This window comes from Mesocricetus auratus, unplaced genomic scaffold (assembly GCF_017639785.1).
Source record: "Mesocricetus auratus isolate SY011 unplaced genomic scaffold, BCM_Maur_2.0 Super-Scaffold_100006, whole genome shotgun sequence".
Classification (NCBI taxonomy): domain Eukaryota; kingdom Metazoa; phylum Chordata; class Mammalia; order Rodentia; family Cricetidae; genus Mesocricetus; species Mesocricetus auratus.
In genome coordinates this window covers 102365156-102392265 of record NW_024429190.1, presented here as the reverse complement: position 1 = coordinate 102392265, position 27110 = coordinate 102365156, and the positions used below count along the sequence as shown (strand labels likewise).

The 27110-nt window shown below is 50.5% G+C and overlaps 1 protein-coding gene across 2 annotated transcripts; it reads right to left on the bottom strand.

Annotated features, from left to right (window-relative positions):
- Positions 1-3100: 3100 nt before the first annotated feature.
- Positions 3101-22266, bottom strand: Wnt5a (Wnt family member 5A). Of its 2 annotated transcripts, none has more exons than XM_005077686.4 (5): positions 21512-22266; positions 15609-15742; positions 14235-14485; positions 9289-9581; positions 3101-5990 (listed from the first exon to the last, which is right to left on the bottom strand). In XM_005077686.4, the coding sequence occupies exons 1-5, from the start codon at positions 21515-21517 to the stop codon at positions 5532-5534; spliced, it is 1143 nt and encodes a 380-aa protein (XP_005077743.1). In that variant the 5' UTR covers positions 21518-22266; the 3' UTR covers positions 3101-5531. The 2 variants fall into 2 exon arrangements, with proteins under 2 accessions (XP_005077743.1, XP_021087258.1); XM_021231599.2 differs by lacking the exon at positions 21512-22266 and adding an exon at positions 16153-16249.
- Between the last annotated feature and the right edge of the window lie 4844 nt (positions 22267-27110).

Below are 27110 nucleotides of genomic sequence, written 5' to 3'. Positions count from 1 at the left end.
CACAAGTGTCCAGCCCCCATTCTTCCTGACTTTCAAGCCAGATACCCAGATTTTAATATTTTAATGTGACTTCCGAAATCAAGCTACGTACTTTAAAATTTCTGTGCAGGTTCAACAAAAAACAAAATTGAGGCATTGAAATCAGGGCTACAGTTTTGCCCGGAGAAGGGCCGCTCCCCACAGTGAGCAAGTATAACTTTGCCTTAGAGCTTAGAGGAACCCTCAGGATTTGACAGTCCCTCACCTTACCTACTCCAATCCCAGGCAGCATTTATTGTGCCATTAGTATGCGACAGAATCCTGTTTGTGCGGGTTTTCCTGTGCAACAACTCCAAGAGCTAAATAAACTTGCAGTCTCCCACTTTAAATGCAAGGTGTTCAGAATTGCAAAGACATTCTTCAACTTCATCAAGTGACAAAGCAAACGTCAGTGTTAGAATCAGAGCCCCCCACACCCAACTCCAAGCCCCAGTCCCCCCCCCCCCCCCCGCCCCGCCCCGCCCAGCCCTGCTCCTGTAGCCTCAGATCTGTTAAGAAAAAAGCCAGCTTGCTGGATCTCCAGTGTCTCCACAGAGACTGCTGCATTTCCCAACTGGGAGTGAGGTTCTTCCCCAGGGGACTGCCTGACATGTCAACCACTGGGAGGTGGCCTTTGACATGGAGTCAACCAAGAGTACTGGTAAACCTGAACAGGGCAGATCTACTCCAGGGAGCCACCCAGCCTGAAATTCCAGGGGTGTTTGGGGTGGAGGAACCCCTAACTACGAAACTCATGACAGTCTTTGTGTCGTCATGAAATAAGCAGCCAGCAAACATTCTAGTTGATCCCATCTGCTCATCTTCTTAAACAGCATTTTACTCTCTCTCTTTGGCTCATTGGTTTTTTTTCCTCTGACCTTGGAATTGTATGATACTCTCTTCTGTGTGTGCTAAACTCGTCTACGGTGGGGAGATCATCTCGAATGGTTCTTACATCTCAGCCACAGCAAGCAAATAAGAAAGAGGACAATTCACAGGAGGCCAGCAAAAGACCAGCATTAATCCACAGAATAAATCCTTGAGGTTCAAGTGAAATGGCCTCTCATGGTGGCAATACTAGTGGTTTTTTTCTGGAAGTTCTAAACCAGTATCCAAGCCCACAACAGACTCAGATGAACTCAGCCACTCTCAGCTAAATACACATGTACACAAACATGTGCACACACACACACACACACAGAGAGAGAGAGAGAGACAGAGAGAGAGAGAGAGAGAGAGAGAGAGAGAGAGGAGCATGCTGGATTTCATAAAATGATTTTAATAGAAAAGTACAAGATAGAACAAAAATAAATAATGTTTATCTCCTTTCTAGTTCATCAAATTGAAAACCATATAAAAATCGGTCTACGATGCAAGTCCCTCCTTGCTCTGGAAACACTGTGAGAGCTTTTACCCAACCTTCTAAATTGGCTCACACCGAGCTTTCATGGCATCTGCTTCATACAGCTGGCTAACAAGGCGTTTCTTCAACACAAAGCATCATCCAGTCATCGGATGTAAGGCTAAACTCCATGATACTAGGCAAATGAGAAGATCCTTTCTTGTACGTCTTAATCCTTATATCTCTAAGTGTTTCTACAATTATCAAGAATCACCATCTTAATGTTGACAACTCCACAAAGAGCTCTGGAAGACCAGAAAAGACTTTTCAAGAAAACAAATATTTTAAAGCGCGCCTTGCAGTGATAGCCCAGTGCTTTGGAGCTGTCCGTCCATGCTCGTTTGCATTAAATGTACGCACTTGAAATTACGAGCAACGTTGCCACCCCCAGCGTCTGCTTGCACATCACTTCTTATAGGTGGACTTCGATACTGATCGCCTTAGTCAGTCAGTGTGGTTCTTGTCCACAGCTTGTGTCATCCTGTTCTCAGACCCTATCTGAAGCTTCGGGGGGGGGGGGTTGCAGAAAAACACATTGGAAATTGCTGTTGGGGAAAAAACATCTTCTGAGGAAGAATGTGGGCAGGAGGCAGATGCTGTCATAGGAAGTGGCAGCCCGGAAGGGGGAGAGCACAGATCAACAGGACGGGGACCATACAGCCTGGACCTGGAGCCCAATAGTGAGCATTGTGAACATGGTTCCATTGCCACTGCCTGTGTATAAATGTTTCATTGATGGTCCTGTACTGGGAAGGTCTTGAATGCTCTCCAGGATGGGGAAGAAAAAAGATGCTGACATTGCTACATTGAGCCTATGTTTTAGCAATGAAAAACACTGGTCAATATACAACTGAGGAAAACCTGAAACAGATGTGACTCCTAGAACCACAAGCCTTTGAATTTGCCCAGAAATGCTATTTTAAACACTCTATATGTTGGTCTACTGTTTTTTTGTGGAATAATGCATTCTTGGTTTCCTTTAAAGGTTTCAATATGTTACAAGGTTATCCGGAAAGAAAAAAAAAGGGCAAAAGGCTAGCTAATGTATCGGTCTGCGCAGGCCTGACCAGATTCTGGGGTTAATTGCACATCACACAAGGGACCTTTAGTTCCCGTTTTCTGTAGCTTTCCTTTCGTAAAAACTGCACCCACCCAAATGGGCACAGAGATGCCCCATGTGGCCCACGGTAAACTCCAATAGAGTGGCACAACAGTTGCAGTGGTGAACGCAATATACACACAGGTGTGTGCACACGTGTGTGCATGTGTGTGTACATGTGTGTGTGAGTGTGTGTATGTGTGTGCCACAAATCTGGTCATGGATGGAAGCATGAGCTTTTTTGGTTCATCTCTGGGATGTTCCAACAGCAACACACTCTAAAACAATTAAGACGCATGCATAATGCTGAAAGAATGTGAGTGAGCTGTCCTGTGACCAGCTTTACGCCATCTGCTCGATTCCTTTCTCTCTTTCCCTTTTTGAAGGAACATATATAGGAAAAGAGAATTCCGTTTTTGTTTTGTTGCATATAGAGCTCTTTTGAAGCCTCCAAATAGTTCGGTTTTAGTCAAATTGTCTGCTCTGCTATTATTTGAGTACATAGCGGTCCTAAAGCTATCCTGTGGCTTCTCCTAAAAATATTTCTCCACATGAATTAGCTGAAGGACAACTGAAACCTCTTACCAATATACAAGTAACATTTTATTTTATATTCTATCTTCCATTGGCATAAGCCTTTTGATGTTTTTTTAAACCAGTGAAATATACAAATCACACAAGACAGAAATATGTACATTCAAAGTACAGAAAAAAGGCCATAGAGGATATACAAAATATCTGAATGACGCGTAGAATATCTTACATTAAATAGTTTTTTTAAGCTAGGATTGTTAAACTCCACTCTGCTCATAAACATGAATCACTTAAAAAAAAAAGAACAATCTGATTTAGCAAATATAAAAAGCATACTTCGTGGTTTTTGTAGAATAAAAACCAAAAAAAGTGACATTTTAAACTAAATTAGTGCTTTTTCATTTCAAGGTCTTTCGCTTGCGATTCACTGTAGCTGAGGGGAAAAGAATATTTGGGGGCAATAAGTTAAGAGCCACCAGGCCTGAGGTAACCAGAAGGCCACCATGCCTGTGGAGGGAGACACATCTTTTCAAACCTTGAAGAACAGCCTCAGGCCCAACAACAACACAGCAGACGCCACTTTTGCCATAGAGGTGCCCTTATTTTAAAACATTGTTTAAACTAGCTAGCTATGTGGTGAGCTGATCAGGGACTCAGGTCAGCCCTGTCAGACAGGACAGGCACAAGTCCTCACTGAGAAACGAGTGAAGCCAATGGAGAGGAGGCTGGTGCTCCTGGGTTCTGAGTGCCTCTCAAAGTCCGCGGCTGTGACAAACCACAGTGCCCTCCCCGCAAAGAATGCCAAAGAGAGGGTGGAGAACTGGGGGTGGGAAGGAAGCCGAAAGGCCACCTTCTAGCCAACGTACATTTCAGGACACCAGCCTGGAACGCTTCTTCAGAGTCTAGCCTGCTTCCTGGTGTTCATGGTGGGATCCCAAAGAGTCACATGCCAATGTCAAGACTCAAAATTTTGGGAAGAAAAAAAAAAAGAACTCGCCGTGGGACTTCAATGAAGGGCAATGCACCAGGCAGAGAGTAAGCCCAGAGCAAACTGTAAATCTAAATCATGAACTGCACTGAGATATAGTTATATCTATATTTATATATGTATATTTATATATATGTTATGTACAAAAGTCTGAGATATCAGGCACCATTACACCACTCCCTCCCCCCCCTTATAAATGCAACTGTTCAAGTACACGAGGAACAGTTTTGGCGTACACCTGCAGGATAATAGGAGAAGCACAAATGGATAGTCTAAACACAGGATTATGACACCTCCGTGGACTCCTTAGGCCAAGTAATATCAGCAAAACACATGAAGTTACCGTACCTCAAAAGAAAAAAAAAAAACCCAAGTAGCTGTTTTTGAGCATTGCTCCTCAGGTACGTGTCCTGCCCTGCAAACAAAGAGTGTTCACTGGAGATGCCATCTAGATGTGTGGCCAGCATCGCATAGGGCACGGAGAGTCCAGAGAGGGCTTGGGGTCAAGTAGGAAGGCGGCTGCCACTTTCTCCTCAAAGAGGTATTCTGCCCTTCTGCAAGGCTCAACTACATGGGACTTCCTTGTCATCTGGGGAGAGGATCTGCAAATGGGATTCGTGGGTAATTTTCATTTTTAAGATAGTAAGATGGCTTTCAAAACGAGATAGTTTCTGGGTCAAAATCCCTTTCCAGACATTAAGTCTGGTACTCACAGAATCAGCTGGGGCTAACACCATAAGATTATGGCCTCAATGTAGGAAATTTCAAGTTTTCTAATTTCTGGGGACATCTCCCCAGCCTGCTAGCTCCCTGGATTTCACAAACTGTTAGAAAAAGGCACATCCATAAATGTAGTACCTGTGGGTGGGCTATAATAACATACGTGATATGCCTACTTATGAAGATATGATATTCTTGCTCTTACACTATAAAAGGTCATTCTGAAATACAAAAGACAGGCTGCTAGCCTCTGGACTGGGGAGTGTCTCATACTCTATTTTTGGCATATCTGTATATTTATCTAGAGTTAAGGTCTTTCGTCTTATACCAGAGCATCTGCGTTTCATTTTGGCCATAGGAACTGAATCATTCATGGTTTGTTCCAACCTCTTTTACCTGGGCACCACCGTCCCAAAGGACTCCATATTTGAGAAGAAAATGGTTCCTAAACTTCTAGATGTGAACCCCAGCCATGCAGCTAAGTTGGAATAGGTGTTATTTCCCCTTTATCCTGTAGCATCAGAAGTTTTATACTAACTTTGCAAAGACTCGTAAAATAAATATTTTTCTTGATTTCCCCTGCTATTGCCAAATATTAATTATAATATTAATAATAAACCACAGAGTTCTTAGATGGTAACAGGAATAAAAAATATATGGTTCCCGCTGCAATTCTTGGGGAAAAATAAAAAGAACCGGAATCACTGTACTTTCTATAAATAAGTGGGTCCTGGGAATGGGGCTGGGTGACGACGGGCAGGCACACGCCACTATTTGCACACGAACTGGTCCACAATCTCCGTGCACTTCTTGCACTTGACGTAGCAGCACCAGTGAAACTTGCAGTGACAGCGCTCAGTCTGCACCGTCTTAAACTGGTCGTAGCCTCGGCCGCAGCACATGAGCTCGCAGCCGTCCATGCCCTCGGAGGTCTTGTTGCACAGGCGGCCCTGTGTGCCGAGCGAGCCTGTGCTCTCGTTGCGCACGCAGTAATCCGGGCTTGGGTCGATATAGACCAGGTCCTGCGTGGTCGGGGAGTTGAAGCGGCTGTTGACCTGTACCAGCTTGCCCCGGGAGTTCAGCCTCATGGCTGCTGCGCTGTCATACTTCTCCTTGAGGGCATCGCCCACCTTCCGGAAGTCCGCCAGCTGCAGCCAGCACGTCTTGAGGCTGCATGAGCCGGACACCCCGTGGCACTTGCAGGCTACGTCTGCCAGGTTGTATACTGTCTGCGGAAGGAAAGGCGGAAGGTTACTTGTTACTGTGCAGCATGGATGGTGGCGGGCCCCGCGGTGAACAAGGCTGCCCTCCACTTCCTAGGGGCAGCCATATCTTTTGGCTGAGTCAAGGGTTGTGTTACTTCTCCACCCCCCACCACTAGAGATATTGCTATCTTCTCTGAAAAACACTACAACTCTCTGGCTTTCATCATCTCATCTGCAACCGGGAACATTCAAAGGGGAACAGAAAACACAGCATTCCAGCCGCTTCCGCTTTGGCAGAGAAATGTCGTCAGTACCATGTGACAGTGTATTTCTTGCCTGTCTTCCCCGAATGCAGACCCGCATTCAAGCCTCTGAATTACATGCTGCTGTCCTATTCACAGAGTAGGGAACAGAGGCCCAGAGAGGTGAGTTCCTGCCCAGCCACTGGGAAGTAGAGAGTGCCAGTGTTTGAATCCAGACAGTAAGCCTACATTCAACGACTTGGTAAGTGCTGGGTTAGGGAGGGGTCAGCGTTCCAGTCTTCGCCCACCACACCATATTGCTGTTGTCTCTCCACTGTCAGGACAGCCCTGACACTTGTAATCTCATCCAACCACACTAGCAAGCAGCTTTGCAGCATGCGCGGGAAAAGATGACAGCACGGTGACATTGCAAGGGTAGGTGACTTGCATAGGTCACACAGCAGGGTATAGGGAATTTGGGCTGGGTCTCAGTTATACTCACTGCTATTCACTTCGGAGTCCCTACTCTGTCCTGCCCCACCCTAGGTCTCAGGGACCACCTTGCAGCCATGGACACAGGATGTCTTATTTTGCCTCTGAATGTGGGCAACTAGCTGTCCCTTTCTTAGCCTATCTGCCACCTGTGGATGGCACCAGCTTCCCAGCACAGTTAGACAAGGAAGCACTTGGCCTGCCAAACCTACTCAGTAACTCTGGTCGTTCTTCAGGGTGATGGGGCCACGGCCCTGGGTTTCTGCCCAGTCACCTCGGGCCTCCCAGGAGCAGTGCTCATAGGTCTGGCCCCACGACACTGTGCCCAGCAGTCTGGGAGGTGGTGGTTGTCTATTTATAGTCCTGACTGCCCACAGTCCCTCATGCCAGCAAACTTCCAGAGTCATCATGGTGTGGCAGTGCTGGCCAGGGCCTGTCCAGAACCTGGAGCTACTTCTGCCCAAACAACCACCTTCCTCCTCCAAGCGCTCACAAGGACTTTCTTTTGATGGGGGTCACAGTATGTTCTCAATGCCATAAAGACTTTCAGTCTGAGGAAGGTTTTGTAAATATGTTTAACCTTTGCTCCCTTTTAAAGAAAACCAAAAGCCAATGCCCCAAAAGCAGTTTTAATATGATTTCCTGGCATGGTGTACAACTTTCAGAGGTACCCGACCCCCAACTTAGAGAATATCTGGTTCCTGTGTAACCTTGTTGACCAAACTCCTTCCTTTAGCTCATCATTCCCATGACAGAACACAACCAAATAAATGTCACATTTCGAGATGTGACAACATCAAAGTATCAATGTCAAGGGCAACAAAAATAGCAAAGGCACTTCTCAACTTCTCCAGAGGTCCCTCTTGACACTTGGAAATGCTTGACCCTCTCCTGTCAGTGGACAAAGCCCTTCAGGGGCTTCTTTCTAGGAAAGAAGTGACAATGACGCCCCAAAGATGGTCTGGGACATTTCTGGCTGGACATGCCAGTCCGGTCCTACAGACGGGAATGATGCCAGGGTGATGGGAGTCTTTGAATGGGCTCTTAGGGGGTTTCCTAATTTTTTATTGAGAGTAAAGACAAGTAGAGAGAAGAACTGTCACTGTCCCCAGAGAGCAAGGCCTGAGCAAGTACACGCTGTCCTTTCTCTGTGGTCATCACCTGTGCCCCTCAGGGAAGCATAAGCAAAATCACATTGCCCTCAGCCCCTCCCTGTCACCCTCAAATGTTTACCAACTGCTTTGAGAGGAAGTTAGAGGAAGTTATCTACACAGTCTTTGACTTCTCTAAGTCATATTATTCTTTAACGTTTAATAATTAGCTTATCATATTTATCAAGTACTGACTACTGACTGAGATTGAACCAAAGGAAACACTGTTGTAGGTCAGATTTCCTAGGGTGCACCCTAATATCTTTGTCTTCACAGTGACTCCAAGTGGGAGCCATTCTGCAGAAACTGAGGCTCAGAAACCAAGAGAGATGGACCTGATTTTAGTGCCGGTATCTCCAGTAGCCACGGCACAGCTCTTCAGCCCTAAGTTCTGAAGAGTGAGATTAATGCAAGTTAAGGAAGGTCTACAACACAGATCTGCTGACTGTGGCACACAGCCACTATGTGGTCCTCTTGGCCTCAGTTTCCCAATCTGTGAGATGAGGGTGTGGGACCCGAGCTTCTAAAGCTCCTTCCAGTCCTTGGGTCTACACTGTGATTATCTCTTCCTCACCCCAAAATACAGAAGAGTGAAATCTGTGACCAGAAAGTTCCTGGCACCTACCTTGGGTTCTGTGGAAAAAAAAAATAATGGCCCTGGTTTTCAGTGCTGCCAAAGTTAAGAAACATTTTCACCCCTTCATTTTAAAGCAGCCATAAAGTGCCATGTGTTTAACCGCAGGGGAAAAAGGGTCTTTTTAAAAATATCTTGGAGTAGCTTTTCATATCCCCACCAGGGGAAGGAAAGAGCAGAAACAGGGGACTCAGGGGGCTTGGGGATTGTCGGTGTCTCCTCTCTCAAGAGCTACTCTGAAGTGGCCTGACTGAAGCCGTGCCACACTGCTAAAACTTCTGCCTTCTCCCTAACGAAAGCCCTTTGGTCTGCTACATCCACAAGGCAGACAGGGAGAAAGGAAAAGAGGGTCCAAATGCGGGGTGAAGCTTTGCTCGGTGGGGTGCCTAATGCCTGCCCTAACTGAAACCCAGACACAAATGGCTAAGCTCTAATACCCACTGGTGAGGACCAGCTACAAAGGTATGCAACATACTTCTGAGAAAACAGCTGGAGCTCCTGGACCCAGGGCCCATTAATGGGACCATTCAGGCCCCTAGAGGAGGGGAGGGAGAGCCTTTCTGGAATGTACACCTCTCTCCAAAGAGGCCCACAAGGGAGGAAGCCACTTAAGGAAAAACAAAGAGGCTGGAGAGGAGGAGAACGAGGCAGAGGAAGATGGAAGAAACCAAGCATGCATAGAGACCCAAGGTATGAGTTTGTCTCCAGAGACCTGAGCTCAGGATGACAGGAGGGGCCCTACTCCTGCGCGTGCGCACATGGAGGAGGGCTGGTTGGCAGGGCGGGGGAACCATGGTACTCACCCTGCGGCCTGCTTCGTTATTGTGCAGGTTCATAAGGGTGCGTGCGCTCTCATAGGAGCCCTTGGCGTAGATTCGCTCCCGCTCTCGTGCGTCCACGAATTCCTTGGCGAAGCGGTAGCCGTAGTCGATGTTGTCTCCACAGCCGCCCCACAGCCAGTCCCGAGGCAGGTCCTTAGGGCGCGCAGCTCGGCTGCAGCCGCAGGTGGACAGCTCGCCCTCGCGGCAAGCACGGCTCATGGCATTCACCACCCCAGCTGCGCTCACCGCGTATGTGAAGGCTGTCTCTCGGCTGCCTGCGAGAGAGGGGAGGGTGAGGGGGTCACTAGATTGCCTGCCCCACGCAGAGGCCTAGATCTTGTTCTGTGAATGTGTGTGTGTGTAGTGGCGGCGGCGGTGGTGGGTGCTAAGAAGTCCTGGAACACCCTGGCCTGTGCAGCTGGAGAAGGCTGTGAGAGTCCAACACACACCAATCCTTGGGGGGGGGGTCCCCAGTACACAAGTCCCTGAACCCAGTTGTGGAGCTGGGAGAAACCACTTGTCAAAACACAGGAGTAAACAGTACTCAGGCCCACTGAGGGCAGAAAGACACCACACACACACACACACACACACACACACACACACACACACACACACACACACACACACACACACACACACACACAGGACGGCTCCCTGGAGAGAGGAGAGGGTGCTTCAACACACAGCAAACCTGAATTATTTAACTAAAGGAGGAAGAGCACCCCAACATGCTTCAGCTGCTACTGGAGCAAACAAGCAGAGATAAACCTCAAGCCAAACTCTCCACACTGGACCCCACCCTGAAACGCACACCCAGGCCTGGACCCACCTTGGGGCAAGGATGGATCGGGTCACACACAGACACAACAAATAACAAAGGAGACCAGGATAGCTGCATCTGCTGGGACATTTCAGAGCCTAGTCAGGACCTCAATGCTGCTGGATTGATTTTCACTAAACCCCTTTGAAGATACTCAAAACGTCTTATTTCCAAAAAAAATGCACGTGAAAGAAGTCATTGAAGAAAAGCTCCGAGCTGGGCTAGACTTCCTTACGCTTGCTCTAATGTTGATATCATTTTCTTCTTGAACAGAACAGAACTCTAAGCCAGGCTTAGAGGCTTCTGCAAACCTCAGGTCCCCATCCTCGGCCAGACATTGCCTGGGGGCCTCAGTCAGCTTTCACCTGGCACCCTCCCTCTGCAGCTGTAGCCCCTCCCCCCACCGTCTGGGTTCTCCACTCCACCACCCCTGCAGCAGTTCTAAACCTGCCCTGAATCTCTCCTTTGAGAGCAAGTGGTTAAAACAGCCTCCTGGTTGGTCTTGGTACCCCATCTACGGCCACGCCTCACCCCCTGGCTCTCCTGCCCTGTATCCCTTACCTACATAGCCTTAGCCTCAGAGTGGTGAGATAACAATAAAAAAGGAAAAGCAAACAGACTTAGGGGAGATGGGAGCAGGGGTGAGGAGTAGAAAGTGTTCTTCCCTCGGATGGGAGAGATTATTTCCCCCACAAACACTCATGGGAAGCCCTGTTAGCAGAGACCAGCTTAAAGTCCGACTTGCATACAGAGGCGGTTCTACGTGTAACAAAGGTGTTTGATAAAACACCTGCACCATGAGAAAGATTAGCGTTCTGCCCCCTGGATGAGGTTGGGCCTGGGTTTGGTCTCAAGATGGGGCCTCCCTTTCAAAATCAACTGTAAAATATGGGTAGTGAAATGGATGCCCATGGAATAAAGGTCCCTTGTGATACTCAAACCCCTTGTACCAGACGGGGCTTCTCATACATTTAGGAAGCTTGCTAGCATTCTTTATGGGCGCGGGGCAACAGGAAGACAGCAGACCTCAGCAGGACCCCGTCAGGCCCAAGGAGAAGGTCTATCCAGGAGGGATGCTCCTGCTAACCCTGGTGCCTACCCTCTCCCCGGAAAAGCTCTGTCCCACAGCCCATTGAGGCCATTTGTGATCCACAGGAAGGACCATGGCTTCAACTCACACAGGCTCTCTCCCCTCCCACACTTAACAATGAAGAACTTCACAAGTGTGCTAGTGGTTGACAGGGGGATATCCATCCAGAAAGTTCCAGTGGGGCTTTCCATCTGTCCAGTTCAAATTAGACAGCAGAGCACATGGGGGAGTGGAAATAAATGAGGAGGGTGGGAGGACAGATTACAGGGAGTTATTTGGAGATTAACACTGATAACACAGAAAATGCTGTGGCCTGGACAGGAGATTTGTGGAACCAAAGTGTTGTGGATAGAGGAAGAGGAGATAAAAGGATCCTCTGAGGACAGAGGACGCCATCCCTCAGGTACACGGAGCATGAAGGACTTTTATACAAAACACAAATCACCCTTTCATCCAGAATGCAAAGCCTGGTGCAGTCTCTAAGCTAATTGTTGACTTGTGGGGGAAAAAAAGCATCAGTTTGAAAAGTGCTGTGCACCTATCTGGCCACCCTGTTGCTCATTTGGTTGGGTCTCTGTCTGCATGAAATCTATTCTGACTCAGACCCTCACATCCCTTAAAAATGGTGCCTTCCTGACATCTCTTCACAGTGCAGAAACAAAGACAAGAGAGAGACAAAAGCTGGAAGGAAAGGGGGACACGATGAAAAATGAGAATGTTTCCAAAATGCAGCCTGGGCGCTTCAGGAAGCAACTGTGCTCAGTGCCTCTAGGCAACTGGCACCTTAGAAAAATGAGCCCACAGAGGGGTCAGAGGTAGCAGCAGGAGCTCCTCACACACTGGCGCCTCGTGGGATCACATTATTGTCCACATCCCTGGGGTCCTGGGGGTTTGGGGTGACATGGACATACCTTGGGCACCTAAGGTGTTTTCAACTGTCCCTAAGTTCACTGACTTCAACCAAAGCCGGAGTCAGGGAAAAGAAGGTAAAGATACTTTCCCGTTCTTAGGTCCAGTCCCTGTTCCTTCTCACCCAGAAAAATCAACTCTAATTTTTCTGCTCTAATTTTTTTTCAAATAATTAAAAAGTCCCACCTAACCTTCCAGATGGCTTTCTGCTCCAGGACAACCAGGCACGTGGGGATCTCTGGCCACTGGGGATGCAGCCTGTGTTTCTTGGGGCATCAGATGACCTATCCATGATACCCATCATTCTCTCCCCCCCCCTACACACACACACCAGGCTATGAGAGAATGGGACTCACACAAGCCCCACAACCCAGACCCCACCAACCCAGTCCCCATGCGGAGTAACACAAGGCCAAGGACCAAAGAGGGTACTGACAAGGGATGATTAAATGCAGGCATTTGGGGTGTCAGGCTTTGGGGAGACAAGCACTTTGAATCTTGGGCCACATTTAAAATGAATCTCCAGCAGTACTTAGATTAGCTCATCAAATAAGAGCTTATTCAATACACTGAAGCCCAGAGCAGGCCACATGCTGAGGATGAGGAGGGGATGTTAACCCCTCTGTGTGTGTGTGTGTGTGTGTGTGTGTGTGTGTGTGTGTGTGTGTGTGCGCGCGCTGCTCCAAGCTTCCCCTAGCGTTTTTTTTTTTTTTCAAATTCCAGTCCCTGTGAGACAGCAGCGGTCCTAAGGCTTGCCAGGCAGTTGCAGTGCATATAAGTGGGAACACTGAAGCGACTTTTTTTTGATAGTTCAGAAGGGGGTTTTTAGCTCCTTTCTTGTAGTATCAGAAGGCAGAACTAAGTCTCTACCCTGTCCCCCAAGCGTCTACCTTAAGGCAGCCTATATCCAGGAACCATCCCTAGTCCCCCAGGCTTAGCTAACCCAGTCAGACCCCCAGGATATACATTAGCACATTTTAATCATTGACAGAAAGGACAAAGCCCCATGAACCCAGCAGGCTGGGGCTACAGACTGTTCTCCCACTAGATTAGAGGAGTGGCTTCCAAACCTGTGTTATTTTAGTTTATGAAGTCCCTTGGCTCAAGCATCCACCGACAACTCATTTTTTGTTCTCAATGAAAGCACTTTTCAGGGTTTTCTTTCAAAAGTATTTTATCCATCTGTGATGGATATTAAGCCAACTTTTTTTTTTTTATCTCCGGTCAGTATAAACAGTTAATTGCCTTGATAAATTGCTTCTTACTTTTGGAGTCACTGCAGTCATATTAATTATAAGGGCTTGTTTGCATAAAACTACAGAGACCTAAAATATTCACACTAGAAAACACACAGAGCCCATCTGTCAAGTAGGATTCTAGACTATTGCAGAAAACCACAGATAAACTGAGTTTTCTTTTTTCCTTTTTTTTCCTTTTGGTCAACTTTAAATGCTGTCTCCTCCCTGAGTGGATCAACAAATTCAACGATATATTATTTAACATTAAAACTCAAGCTGCAAGCAAAACACTTAAAACTGTTATTGCAAAGTTTCTGGGATGAAAGCTTAAGTGTGTATTTTTCTGCCGATTGTCGAAAATCGCACACATAAATTGTATCACTTCTTATTAAAATTCTTTCTGGGACTAAAAATAAAGCTTTTAACTTTATATATCTCTGTAGCCTCAGGAAATGTCTATATTAGGAAAATTAAAACCTTACTGCCGGCATTGCCAACGTTCTGGAAGATGACAACTTGGGCCATTTGGATAGTGCTTAAAACACTTCAAACCATCAGAAGAGCCTCTGGATTTAAATGGTTCAGCTTTCCTCCACCAACTTTTTGGTAATTCAAATCAAGTATCCCGCTTCTACTTTTAACAAAATGCACTGTACAAAAAACCGAAGTGTAGCAGGGAATGGTGGTATCTGTGGTGTCCCCCCTCCTGAATTTTATTTGCTCAAGGAGTTTATAAACTAGAGATCAGAGATGGGATCAGAATTAATGCCGTTCTGGATAATGACAAAAAAATCCTCAAGTCATAACCCAAGCTGTAAAGCAGACACCCCCCCATCAAGCATCCAGGCAAACACAAAGGCCTCCTTACCTATCTGCATCACCCTGCCAAAGACAGAGGTGTTGTCCACCGTGCTGCAGTTCCACCTCCGGTGCCGGAACTGGTACTGGCACTCCTTGATGCCTGTCTTCGCACCTTCCCCGATGTACTGCATGTGGTCCTGATACAGGTGGCACAGTTTCTTCTGCCCTTGAGAGAGCCCTGCCAGTTGGCTGCAGAGGGGCTGCGCACCTATGATGTACACCTCCGACATCTGAACAGGGTTATTCATGCCTAGCGACCTGCAAAGGGAGGGGGAGATGTGCGCTCAAGATTTACACGGACTCTGGGGTTGGCTGCCCACCCCCCCACCACCAACACCTCCCTGGAAGCCTGTCAGCAGTACAGGTCCTCAAGCATACAGATGCCTTTTCTCCCCTCCTGTTTGTCCGCACGACAAAGAATGAGAGAGGCTTCATAGAACGCCCCTGTTTAAAGTCTTTACTAAGAAAACAGAGGTTATTGTGTAGTCCCCACCGGGCCATCCGTCTCTCCCTCGTGTTTTCACTGCCTTCCTTTCCCGTCACCATGTATCTGAACCAATGTTTCTGAGACTCACTAAGAAAAGGGGGGGGGGGGGTGGAGGTTTTTTCACAAAGTGGATGGATCTGCCTTAAAAGTCCAGGAACATGAAAAGTAAAGAGATAGCAGCACCTTCCGATGAATGGAAGAACAGAGGGCTGTCTGTACAGACTGAGGAAAACCACCCGTGTTTTCAGACACGGTCAAAGGGATCCTTATGTGACCGTGAAGCATCCAGGACAGGAATTCCAGTGTCTAGAAGTCACATTTGACAGTCAGAAACACGCTCTTGCTTTCCCAGCGAGAAAGCATCCAATCCAACTCCCTGGGTACTTCGCAATCCAGAGAGAAGCCTCATTTAGGGACACTTTGACTACTTCAAGTTCATCTCCTTTTGATCAAATTTCAAGTGCAAGCTAAACCTTGGGGTTTAGCCGTCTCCTAGGACTCTACTAGTTCAGACACTGTGGATTAATAACCTCAAATGACAGAAAAATAAAAAGGAAACTCACTTTTTGATTTTTACCTAGAGGTGGCAAAAAGTCGACTTTATGGATTAGTGTATCTCCCTTTTGTTACAAGAGGTACTGCAGGCCCACAGTTCAACAAGAGACTCAGAGAAAAAAGCTGAGATTTATAGAGTTGCCCCCCCCCGTGGAACTGAGTACATGATTTACAAAGTTAGCAGGTTGCAAGAAAATTCATATTTAAAAGGCATATAGAACATATATGCATCTATGTTAGATAAAAGCACCCAGTCTCGCTTTCCAACTTTCAACACTGTAGTATAATACAAGTGCACTTTTACAAAGAGGAAAGAGTAGGCACACAGAACCAACTTACCACCAAGAATTAGCTTCTATTACGACCTGGGCGAAGGAGAAAAATGTGGCCAAAGCCATTAGGAAGAACTTGGAAGACATTGCACCTCCAGCCGTCCCCAAAGCCACTCCCGGGCTTAATATTCCAATGGACTTCTGGAAAGGGAAGAAAGGAGCAGATGTTTATTGCCTTCGGATAGTTTTCAAGCGTACCAAGTTTAAACAACGGAAACATCCGAGGTCTCTTAAGTTTACTGTTGACTGTGCTTCTCCGTGAGTTTTTTTGATGGCAAGATATAGGCAGTTTCTTTTTCTAAATCGATCCACCCACGCAACCTCACCAGGAAATCTTATTTCGCTCGGTTCCTGCGCGCGGGGCACGCCAGCGATTACAAACATGTCTCAGTGCTGTTGAGTCAAAGCCTGGGTGCCAGGCTTCCTGCGACTTCCAGCCCCGCACTTCCCCCCCTCTCCCCAAGCTTCCCTCTAGTTTCCCGCTGCACTCGCTGGGTCCCTCCTCGGGAATTCACTCGGGAACCCGCCGCCACCTTCGTCCTCTGCCAGACCTGGGCCGATGCAACAAGTGGAGCCGGAATTAATTCCATGGGCGAGAGGAGAGCGAAGGCGAGTGGAGCACACAGCCGAAGGCTGCCGAGGAGGCGGGGTGGCCAGCGCGGGGGTGGGGTGGGGGCAGGACGCGGGAGGGAAGGGCAGGGGGTGGGGGCGAGGCCCCAGGGACCAGCGCGCGCGCGAGTGCCCAGCTGGGAAATGCAGCTCCGAATTAACATCGTATGTTTCATAATCAGTTTACGGGGCCGATTTGGGGAAAGCCATTTCCAGATGGGGAAGAACAGCCTGGGTTTCCTTTAGGATCTGCTTCAGCCTGTTTGGGGCGGGGAGTAGATGTGGTTGGGGGTGTAAGGGATAATGAATGGGAAGAGAGGGCTGCTCCCCTACCCAGGGAACCCGGAAAGCCTGCCCTCTCCTGCCAGCAGCCTCTTCTCAGTCGGAGAGGAGCGATAGGTCTCCGGTGGAAAGAAGGGTCCGGCTTCCGTTCTTTTAGGAGTGGATCTTTTTTTCCCCTGCCCTTCCCTTTCCTTCTCTCGGACCCCATTACTTTGCTCTCCCTCTAGCCCCCGCGTCAAAGCAGCTGCTGGGGGGGGTGCACAGAGGGCTTGGTGTTTCTCTTGGAGTTGTCCCCCATGTTTCCATCGCACCACTGCGAGCCTGTGCCTTGAAATACACCGCCACCCTGCCTCCAGCCTAGGCTCTCTGGCCCAAGTCGGACTCGGTTCGTTTAGTTCCAAAAGGCTGGCAAACCGGCCGGCCGAGGAGACAGGTCTCCCAGCGGAGCCGGAGATGCACAAGCTCCGAAGCATCGGCGGCGTCCCCGGCTTCCAGGGCGCAGGGAGCCGGGCGGAGAACTTTCCCTTCCTGAAGACATTCGGGGGGCAGAAAGTTCTGTTGCTGTTCCCACTGGTGACTTTTCCACCTGCAGGCGGCGGCGGAGGGAGGAGAGTGTGGGTCGGAGGAGCAGGTTTCCAACGTCCCCTTTCACATCTCTGATTAAGGGTAACTCTGTGGTGCCCGCAGCCCCCGAGGGAGCGCCTTCCTTTGGAAAGGCAAGAAAGGTGAACCTCCTCCAGGCGACGGAAGGGCCCTGCCGAGGCCAGCTCCGTAAAACGGATGAAGGGGACCCTGTCGTCAGTAGAAACTCTAAAGGGCCCCGAAGCGCGCGGTAGCTCTCCCTTGCGAGCCACCCCTTTGGCTTGGACACCTCCGGGCTCCTGGTAGAGGAAATGCTTATGTGCTTCCCAGCGCCAGCTAACCAGTGCTCCGAGCCGCGGCCGGGTCGTCCCCAAAGTACCGCAAAGCTGGGGGCGCATCCTGGAGAATGGAAATCTGGAGTTTCCCCAGTCTAGGAGAGAAGGTTCAGTCTCCTTCCCTACCCCCGCCTGAAGTGTCAAGTTTCCTCCAGGGGAGGGGTGGGCTTCAGGGTCTGTCTTTGCGCGCGGCCCAAGCTGCAAAGACTAGAGTGGAGGTTGAAACCATTCTCGAGAGTGCGCGCGCGTACACACACACACACACACACACACACACACACACACACGCACGCACGCACGCACATACACTTGTGCACACTTACACACACGCGTGCATAGACATACACGTTCCGAAGGGCTTCAGTTCTCAGATCGCGGCGGGCCTCGCTCACTTCTGGAGCTTCACAGCGGGCGGGGCGCGCGGGGCGGGGCGCGGGTGGTGGAGAAATTGATAACAGATTCGGCGGATTACAGGGAATCTCTTTGTTAGAGCCGAAACCGCACAAACCGAACCCTCTGCCGGCCCGACGCCCCCAGGGCAAATCCACCAGTTCCCAGAACCCCCGCCAACTGCGAGTGTAGCCACCCGGTTTCCTCAACTCCGGTCTCTTCCGCTCCGGAGTAGGGGTGTCCCAAGGAGAACGCCAGGAAAGCCCCGAGTGCAGAGGCTGCCTTGAACCCCCTGCACTTGCCTGGAAACACCTCGGTCTTCTTCCCTCTCCAATCTGTCGCAGCCCTCACAAATCTGAGCGATTCAAGGAACTCACACCGAACTCACTAACGAACACCTCCACTTGAAAGGGTAAAAACATCCGTCCGGGATGGGTTTAGCAGAGATGGGAGCAAAGAAGACGGTGTGAAAGGAGAACTTTCGTCAGACTGCCGCAGCCGGGCTAAAACAAAAGTTCTGCTCAGAGTTATCCACAGAATGAGCCAAATGTTTTTCCAGCAGGGGCCCGGGAAGGCAGACCGAAAAGCGGGCGCATCCGCGTGCAGAGGAGGTTGCGGGCTTTTAAGAGGTGCAGCGCAGGGGTGGGTGAGGTAAAGGATAGGCGTCCGCCGGACTCAAAACCAGAGCAGCGGGATCTCGATGATGCTGCTGCCTTCAGGATGCACGAGATCAAAGATGCAGACTGCAGTCCTGTTCTAAAGGTACCCACGCGCACGACAGGGAAAAGAGGACTTTCTCGGTCTAGAGAGCCACAGGACGATCGCAGAAGAGTCCAGTTACCAAGTGCAGAGACAGGCGGTCCCTTCACACACACATTAAAGAGACTAGGCAAAGGGTCACTCCCCCCCGGGGGGGCGGGCGGGAGTGACCCTACCTCACTGTATGGTCATTGCCTTCTGCTAGACTACATTTAGGGCCCAAGTCTGGGAGTGGAAATGATGAGACATGCCAACTAGGCGGAAGAGAGTGACCCAGGCTCCCGGTGGCGAAAAGGAAGATGGGAAACTCCCAGAAGATCTCCGTTCTTGAAGAGGTAGAAACTGAACTGTGTTCCCCGGTCTGCTCTTTCTCTGAAGCAAGAAGACGGATGGAGAAGCTTGCGGGAAGGAAACGCGGTTGCAGACACAGACTTGGTTCCTGGGCTTCAAGAATGGAACCGAAGAGACCCTGAAGAATGACCAGCAGGGGTCCACTTAAGGGGGCGTAGACAAAGGAAGCCTTGGTCCCTACTTCTCCGGCCTGGGCCCAGTTGAACTACAGTTGACCCACACCGTGAATGCCGGTGGTCATGGCACTGTGTATGCATGCGCGAGTGTGTATGCACACGTGTGTATGCACACGTGCAGCAGGCGATAATAGCCAGTGATACAAGCCTGTGGTTGTCTGCAGCTGCAGCCAGGGCAAGGAATAGTAAGTACAGCAGCGACCCAGACTGGCTAGGAGGTCGGACAACAGCGGCGGCGACAGCACAGGAGAACACTCTAGCTTGAGTCGACCCCCTTTTCCTGAGCCTCAGCACCCCAGGGCTCTTCAGGACCAATAAACAATTACCTCTTCTAACTTAGCACAGACTCTTCTGTCCAAACCTGAGTTGAGCATACGCGGGGGGGGTTGAGAAATTAAGCATCAGTTCAATCCCAACTTTTACGGGGATTTTTTTTAAATAGAAGAAGTTTATAGACAGAAAGTCAATCTATATAATACATACAGAGGCTGAGAGAGTGAGAGCAACACGTATCCAAGACCACAGAAAGAAACAGAAAGACCAAGGCCACATCCGAGGCCTCCTATGGGTGACACTCCCTCTCCAATGACCAGAAAGAGTAGGAACCCTTCGCCCAATTGCCCGGGACCCCCTTGCTGGGTTACACCTATGGCCCTTTCCTATTCTCAACTCTAAGCAACACAGATTGTCCCCTGGCGGTGGTCTCAGAGGTGTCCTGGTGGGTTGGTCGCCAGGGAAGCAAACTGAAGGAATGGAACTCGGAGGCGCCCTACTCCCGGATGGCCAACAGGGGGCAGCCGGCACCGCGCGGTCGGTTAGAAAAGAAAAAGGTCGGGTTAAGGCTCCGAGTTATGCGGGCGCAGAGCGCACCCCTTAAACACAAGAGGGGGGGCAGGAGCTTGCTCTGGGCCTCCGGATCTTAAGCCGAACCGCAGAGAGGAAGACTAAAGCCAGCTTGTCCAAAACTTAAGAACAACTGATCTCCAGTTCATCCCCCCCACCACCGCGCCCCCCAAAGCTGAGCAAGGGTCCCCACGCGCCCACCCACGGTTTCTGGGTACTCACGACATTGTCTCCTCCACCTCGCACCCCCCCCCCCCTCCAAAATCTACCCTGATGGAAACTGTCTTGAAACCAAATCTGACTAGGAGAGCGGCGGATGTGCTAATATCAGCCGGAGGGCAAAGGCTGAGAAGTTGCGACCTCCCCGCAGGGCCCAAGTATTTCCCAAGAGCGAACTGTCCTTTTAAAGTACGGCCAGGGAGCAGCGGTTCGGACCGGACAAGGAGAGGGAAACAGGGCCTGGGGCACCAGCGTTTAGAACCCTTTCTTTTAGGGAAGAAGGTTGCTAGCTTTTAAGGAAGCATCTTCGTTCTGATTTCCATCTTACTTTCTAGAGAGCTGGAAACCGAGATACGAAGTATAAATGGAAATCGTTACAGAGACGTGGAGGGCAGACAGAGGAAAAGTTGTTTGGAAAATTGCTAGTTATATTCCAAGACGAAACGTTAACCTTTCTTTCTTTCTTTCTTTCTTTCTTTCTTTCTTTTTTTTTTTTTTTTGTAAAAGTGAACTCTCGGTGACCCTCAGAGTGTGTGACTCGGCTTTAACATACAACTGACAATTAAAACAAACAAGAGTTCACAAACTAAACCCCCGCCCGCTCTCACAACGCAGAGGCCCTAGAGCCTCTCTAAAGCACTAGGCTGTCTCCGCTCTGGGGGGGGGGGGGGAGGATTAAAGCCACTAGGACCACTACTCCCCGCCCCCCACTGCTGCAGTAAAGGGCTTGAGCTCACCCAGAGGCCGCTAATAATGCTAATAACGCGACCCGACTCCCCGCGCGGGGTGCGCGCTGGCCCCCCGCCAGGCACTCTTAAAGGCGCAGGGGCCTGGAACTCTCGGGTTACTCGACCTGGACGGCCAGGAACCCGGCCCAGGTCGGAGGTTGGGGGTGGGGAGTGCATTGCTCCGGGGTAGGTGGCCCCTAGTTTCCCTAGTCCCGAAGCCGCTTCTCCTAATCTAGGAGTCCCCTTTCCTCTCAGGTCTCACGGTGCCCATGAAGTGAGCGGTTGATAAATAATCTGATGAATCCAATCATCCTGTTGCTGAAATTACACATAGTAAACTACACTCCAGGTTCTCGGGATAAAAAAGGAACGCCCGTCCATGACCCCACTGCTTTTCTTGCCCTCGCTCTTCTCCATAGTTGAAAAGATTTGAATAGCCGGTGCGAAAAGTCTCCAAGGACGCAGAGGCAGTGTCCCCAGGGCAAGGGACGAAGAGATAGGAGTCCCGCCTAGCGATACTGGGGTTTAGCTTTCACTAGGCAGTCGGAGGAATGGAGGGGATAGGAACAAATGGACAGAGTTCAGTTAACTTAAAAAAAAAAAAGTAGCGAGCGTCGGTGCGCAAAGAACACTTACCTTCATGGCGAGGGGGAAGGGGCGCGCGGGGAGGAAGTCGCCACCCGGGTGAAGGCGGCCGAGGAATCCAAGCGAAGCGGCGGGGTTAAGCCTAGGGGGACGATCCAGAGTAGGGCTGCCGAGTCCTCCTGGGTGCGTCGGGTGGGCGCAGCGACCCGGAGCAGAAGCGAGCACTGGCGCCCGGGCTCCGGCTACAGAGCTGGTGGAGCCTGGAGATGCGCCCAGGAACCGAGAGGGCGCCGGCGCGCGCGGGCCAGCAGCAAGCGCAGGGCCGAGGAGCCGGGACACGGTGCAGGAGCCGCGGGTCCGACGAGGGCGCGCAGGCGACTGTTCCGCGGCGAGGCGCTCCCTCTCTAACGTCCATCAGCGACGGCGGTAATTAGGGCTTTCCAACCCCAAATGTGGGCGTGATTGTGCAAAAGACTTTACAACAAATAATAAAAAAAATTCTTCACAAGAGGGTGAAAAAAATGCCCCACTACTCAACTGTGGCCCGAGGCGGGGAAGGGGGGGCGATCCCTGAGCCCAAGGTGCCCCCAGTTCATTCACACCACGAATTCTGCAGACTCTTGGCGGCTCACGCCTCCTGATCGCCAGCTCCTCCTCTCTGGGTCTGTGGCCGAAAACGTCTGCTTCCAGGGGCTGCTCCTGCAGCTGAGTTAGTTAGTGGACGTCTGTGTACACAGAGACACACACCCAAACACACACGCGCGCGCACACACAAACATGCAGACACGCGCGCAAACAGAGGGACAGAGAGAGAGAGAGAGAGAGAGAGAGAGAGAGAGAGAGAGAGAGAGAGAGAGAGAGAGAGAGAGAGAGAGAGAGAGAGAGAGAGAGAGAGAGAGAGAGAGAGCGAGCAGCAGCTTTGGGGCCACAGAACAATCAGGCACGCATGGCTTTTTCTCCGGGAGATGCCGCTGAAATCGCACAAGTCGCCATCAGAGCTGCAAGAGTCAGCGCCAAATTTTGTCCTTTCATTTTAGGGTCTGGCAAAAAAATAAAAAAAAAAAAAGAAAAGAAAAACGGGAGCAAAATGGGTGCAAAGTCGGCCCTGAACTTTCCACCGCGCAGTGAGTGCCTTGAGGTCGTTGACGGACAGCTAGCCCGTGGGGAACGTTGGCTTCCCCCTTCTGGTCCCCTTCCTTCTTTCTTTCTTTCTTTCTTTCTTCGGGTAACCTTCTTTCCACACCACACCACCCCCTGCCTTTCCAGGACGAACGGAGCAAGAGGACGGCGGGTGCGGGGTGGGGGTGGGGGGTCCCCGGCGGCGACTCAGCTCCAGAGGTCCATGGCGGTCGACGCTGCCCACCTCCTCGGTAGCGACCCGGGTCCGAGGGGCGCTAGTGGGGCCCAGAGGAGGCGGCGGAAGGAGCTCACCAAGCAGCGGCCGCACAAACCGGACTCCGGACGGCGGCGGCGGCGGAGGCGGCGCCTCGGAGCCTGCAGCAACTTTCCAGGCGATGCGGTGCCCCGCAGACTGACTGCCCCAGCGCGGGGACCGCGTGCCCCCCCAACCCCCACCCCCGGCCCTCCTGGCCAGCTCCCTCACTTTCACCCTCCCTCGCTCCAGACTCCTCTTTCCCTTGGTGTTCCCAGTGAAAAAAAAGTATATATATATATATATAATTTTTTTTTAAAGTTGCAGAACCAAACCCGGCTGGAGAGGCAAAGGGGGGTGGGGGGGGGAAGGGGAAAAAAAGTCAACTTTGCCTATGCGCATGCGTGGTAAGGCTGTCCTATGACAAACTTCGAAGGATTTTAAAGCTGTACTACGGGGCCCGGGGTGCCGGGAGGCGGGGTACGCTCCCTCCTTGGGCCCCCTCCTCAAGGCTCCCCATCCCCCAGGCATCTGTTGAACGACGTCCACCCGGCGCTGCTGCCGGCCCGCCTCCTGACTGGTCTAGCGTCTTCCAAAGCCATCGACCAGCTCGGGAGGCGGAACCTCAACTTTCCGAACCAGACCCCCCTGGTTCACCTCTCCCAAGCTGCACTCACTGGGCCTCTCCAGAGACGACCTCCCTGGCGTGGACTCTGCTGGGGACGCCTCCTTCTTACTCCCCAGGGAGGGCGCTTAAAGGCTGGGCTTGCAGGGTAGGGCTGGCTCATGCGTCCTGCAAAGTCCCCGGTGTCCTAGACGTTTGGCAGACAGGTTTGCTCCGCTTACCGAGGCCCTGCCTGGCAAGAATGGAGGTCATGCCGCCGCACCCCCCTACCCCCACCCCGATCTAGGAAACTGCTTCAGGTGAGAAGGCTGCAAAGTGTAGCTGAACCGGGATTCGGACTCGGGAACTTCTAGAGACTTGTGGATACGTGAGCTTGTTACGATTTTCGACTGGGCAGAGTTGGTGGCTGTGCCCCGCCCCACAGCCTACAGCATGCCGAGGGTGCCACACTCGATGTCCACACACACACACACACACACACACACACACGTCAGTTTTCTTCATCCACCGGCTTGCCCTTGACCCGGACTTGGCACCGGCAGCTTGGGTTTGCGCCTCTGCTTCCTCACCCCACCCCCCAGCCCTGGGAGCCCACCTGAGAGCGTGCAAAAGCCAGGGATGTTCCGGCTCCAAGATACGTGACCACACTACCATCAGCCCAGCCAGATTTGTGCCCCCTGACTGAATGCCTCCCCATCACTTGCGTCCCTGGTCCCCTTGCTGGGAACACAAACATGTTTTTTTGTGAACTATGCAAACTTCAAGAGATGGATCTGCTCCACCCCCGCCCCCCCAGCTCCCTTACTGGTTTTCTTTTGCTAAGGATGCTTGCCGCCCCAAGGGAAGCCAGAAGTTCTCAAAACTCCTCTTCAGCTCCTGGTCTCCTCCTTTTCTCCCACCCTTTCTAGGCTTTTCCCCCTTATTGATCTGTGGGTACTTCACGTTTTCTTTCCACATAGGTTTAGATTTGCACACTGGAGGAACAGGAATTTTTTAAAAATGCGGGATTTTTGCATCAGGAGAATTGCTTCCAGCTCTCTCCCTTCCCTTTGCTTCCCGTCCAGCTCTTCAGCTCTGTAGCAGCTGCAAAGAAATTCCCATGCACCACCACCACCAGCAGCAGCAGCCCAGGTGTCCCCAGGCAGCAAGCACCTCGGCTCTGCCCTGGGGTAGCACATCTCCAGGATATAATAATTCTCCCCGGTGACTGTTGAGGACAAGCAGCGAGTAGTTAGGAACTGTGAACAGAGCTTCCCAAAGGTCACAGAAGCCACCTGACACCCAAGTGGCCTGGATTCCAGAGACAGGCCACATAAACGAACAGGGTAGAGAGAAAAATCCCTCCCACTTACAGAGCAAAACCACTGGCTGCCCAGGCCTGAGCATTTCCTTTATTTTACTTAGCTGTTGTCTGAGTTACCTGGGTAATTGCTTGCCTCTCTAAAGTTGCCTTTGTGAATTAGATTCAACCTCAATGGTTCATCCCTTAATTTTCTAGTGGAAGATGAAGCCAAGAGTCACAGTTTCCCCCCTGCACCCCTCTAGTTGTTCATAAGGCCTCTCGGCCCCTCCATAGCTTCTGAAACACACACACACACACACACACACACACACACACACACACACACACACACACACCGAACAAACCCAGCCAGGCATTAGATGGTATACTCAGAAGCACACTTAGAATAGAATAGGATGGCTTTGACAGTTGGAGAGTGGTAAGAATGCACCTGGTCCAGGTACTCACCTGTTGCTAGACACTGACTCTTCTAGAAAAAAAAAATCAGTTCTGAAAAACTGAGGTTTTCAAACCCCTTTGTGGCATGCAAATTTTGACTAGACCATTTCTGGCCATTGTTGACTTCACTGTCAGAGAATGTTCATACGTCTCACCGAAGAAATACAACACATTTGATTATTGTCTATTTCCCCAGAGATCAACAATGCTATTTGAGTTATATATTATATTTTATTGCTCGAGAAAAAAATTGGCAAGATTTCCAGCAAGACTATCTGGTCCCAATGACCTCAGATAAAGGGATGTGAACCTCTTGGCTGGTGACTCAATGGTTGCACAGAGCTATACCCCTGGAATACCGAGCTCCAAGTACACAGGACCTCAGCACCATCCTTCGGACATGTGACCTGAACAAACCAGAAATCCCCTCTGAGCCTTTAGTGAGGGGCTGGCGATGGATGCCCTGGAAAGCCTGATCTCCTAAGAGCCAGTCTCACTGTGGGTGCTTTGACGGGGAAACAAAGAGAAACTGGGGAGAGACCAATGCCTCTCCACCTGGGGAGGCTCTCAAAGGACAGCCTCCAGTATGTGGAAGTCCTGCGTCTCCTGGCAGACCATGCCTGCACCAGGGCGTGTGTTCTCAGATTAAGTCATCTGAAGACATGCTGGCAGGGCATCGTCATGCTTCTCTCATTAAAAATGCTTTGGACTCCGCGGAACAAATAAATCAATATTTTCTGGCTGCTTTCCCAACAGGGTTCTTTTTCCCAAAGCACAGTGCAAGATAAGGAATTTATGAACGACGGCATCCGTGTGCCGCCTTTCCCAGCGGGAGAAAGCAGGGCCTGGGTTGTCATTCTGGGAAAAATCTACCCTCCTTTTATGCCTGGCAAATAATGTTTTATGGCCCTGGGTTTATGGCGGGTGTTTTAATGATCTGCTGTAGAAAGCAGGTTTTCTCTCCAGTCACTAGAATTTGTCAAGAGGGCCTGGAGGCCGTAAAAGAGGGCTGGGCCCCAGGGACGAACAGGCCCCATCTTCTGAAATAAACTCATAAAGGGCCCCAAGATGTTTACCTCTTTCCTTCAGAGTCAAGAGCAGGAGGGCTGTGTGAGGGCCCCGCAGATGCAACTCTCAGAAGGGGACAAAGAGGCCGGAAGGGGCCAGGGGTTTCCTCGGCGCCACATGGCCACAGTCAAAGTAATCCCACCACATAATGCCGCCACTGACCACTGGCCCGTGGGGGACAAAGGCTCCCTTGAGGTTAGAGGCCATTTTTGGTTTCTGGGCAGACTCAAGGACATGTCTTAAATATCTCAAGCCAGGCATGGCGGCCATGGGGGCCACATTTAATCCCAGCACTCAGAGGCAGAGAGAGGCAGAGACAGGAGGATCTCTGAGTTCAAGACCAGACTGCTCTACAGAGTTCCAGGACAGCAAGAGCTGCACAGAAAAATCCTGTCTCACAAAAGCAAACACAGAGCAACAAAAACAAAACAACAACAAGCAAAAACAAAGAATCTCAAATTCTATATGCCCTGGGCCTGCTCTCCTCCTACAGCCCTTCCTTGGGTCAGGGTGCTTTCCCGTGGCCCTGAACGGATATTTTTGTCCTGTGTCCTTTGCTGTCCTTTGTTACTTTTGCTTATTGGTTTTAGGGGATAGTAGGGGCAGGAAGGAAAAAGCGTGATTTTTTTGTTGTTGTTGTTGTTCTGACTCTTGATGGCTGAGTGGCCTACAGTAACCACGTGTCCCCATGAGTCTCAGTTTCCCCACATGTAAAGCGGAAATAAGAAAAGAACTAGTGTGGAGCTGTCCCGACCATCAGGACTTTACAGAAGGCCTTGGTCCACCGCGGCCCACCTCTGCCGATGGTGACTGCCTATGAATGGCAGACGCTGTTGATTTCAGC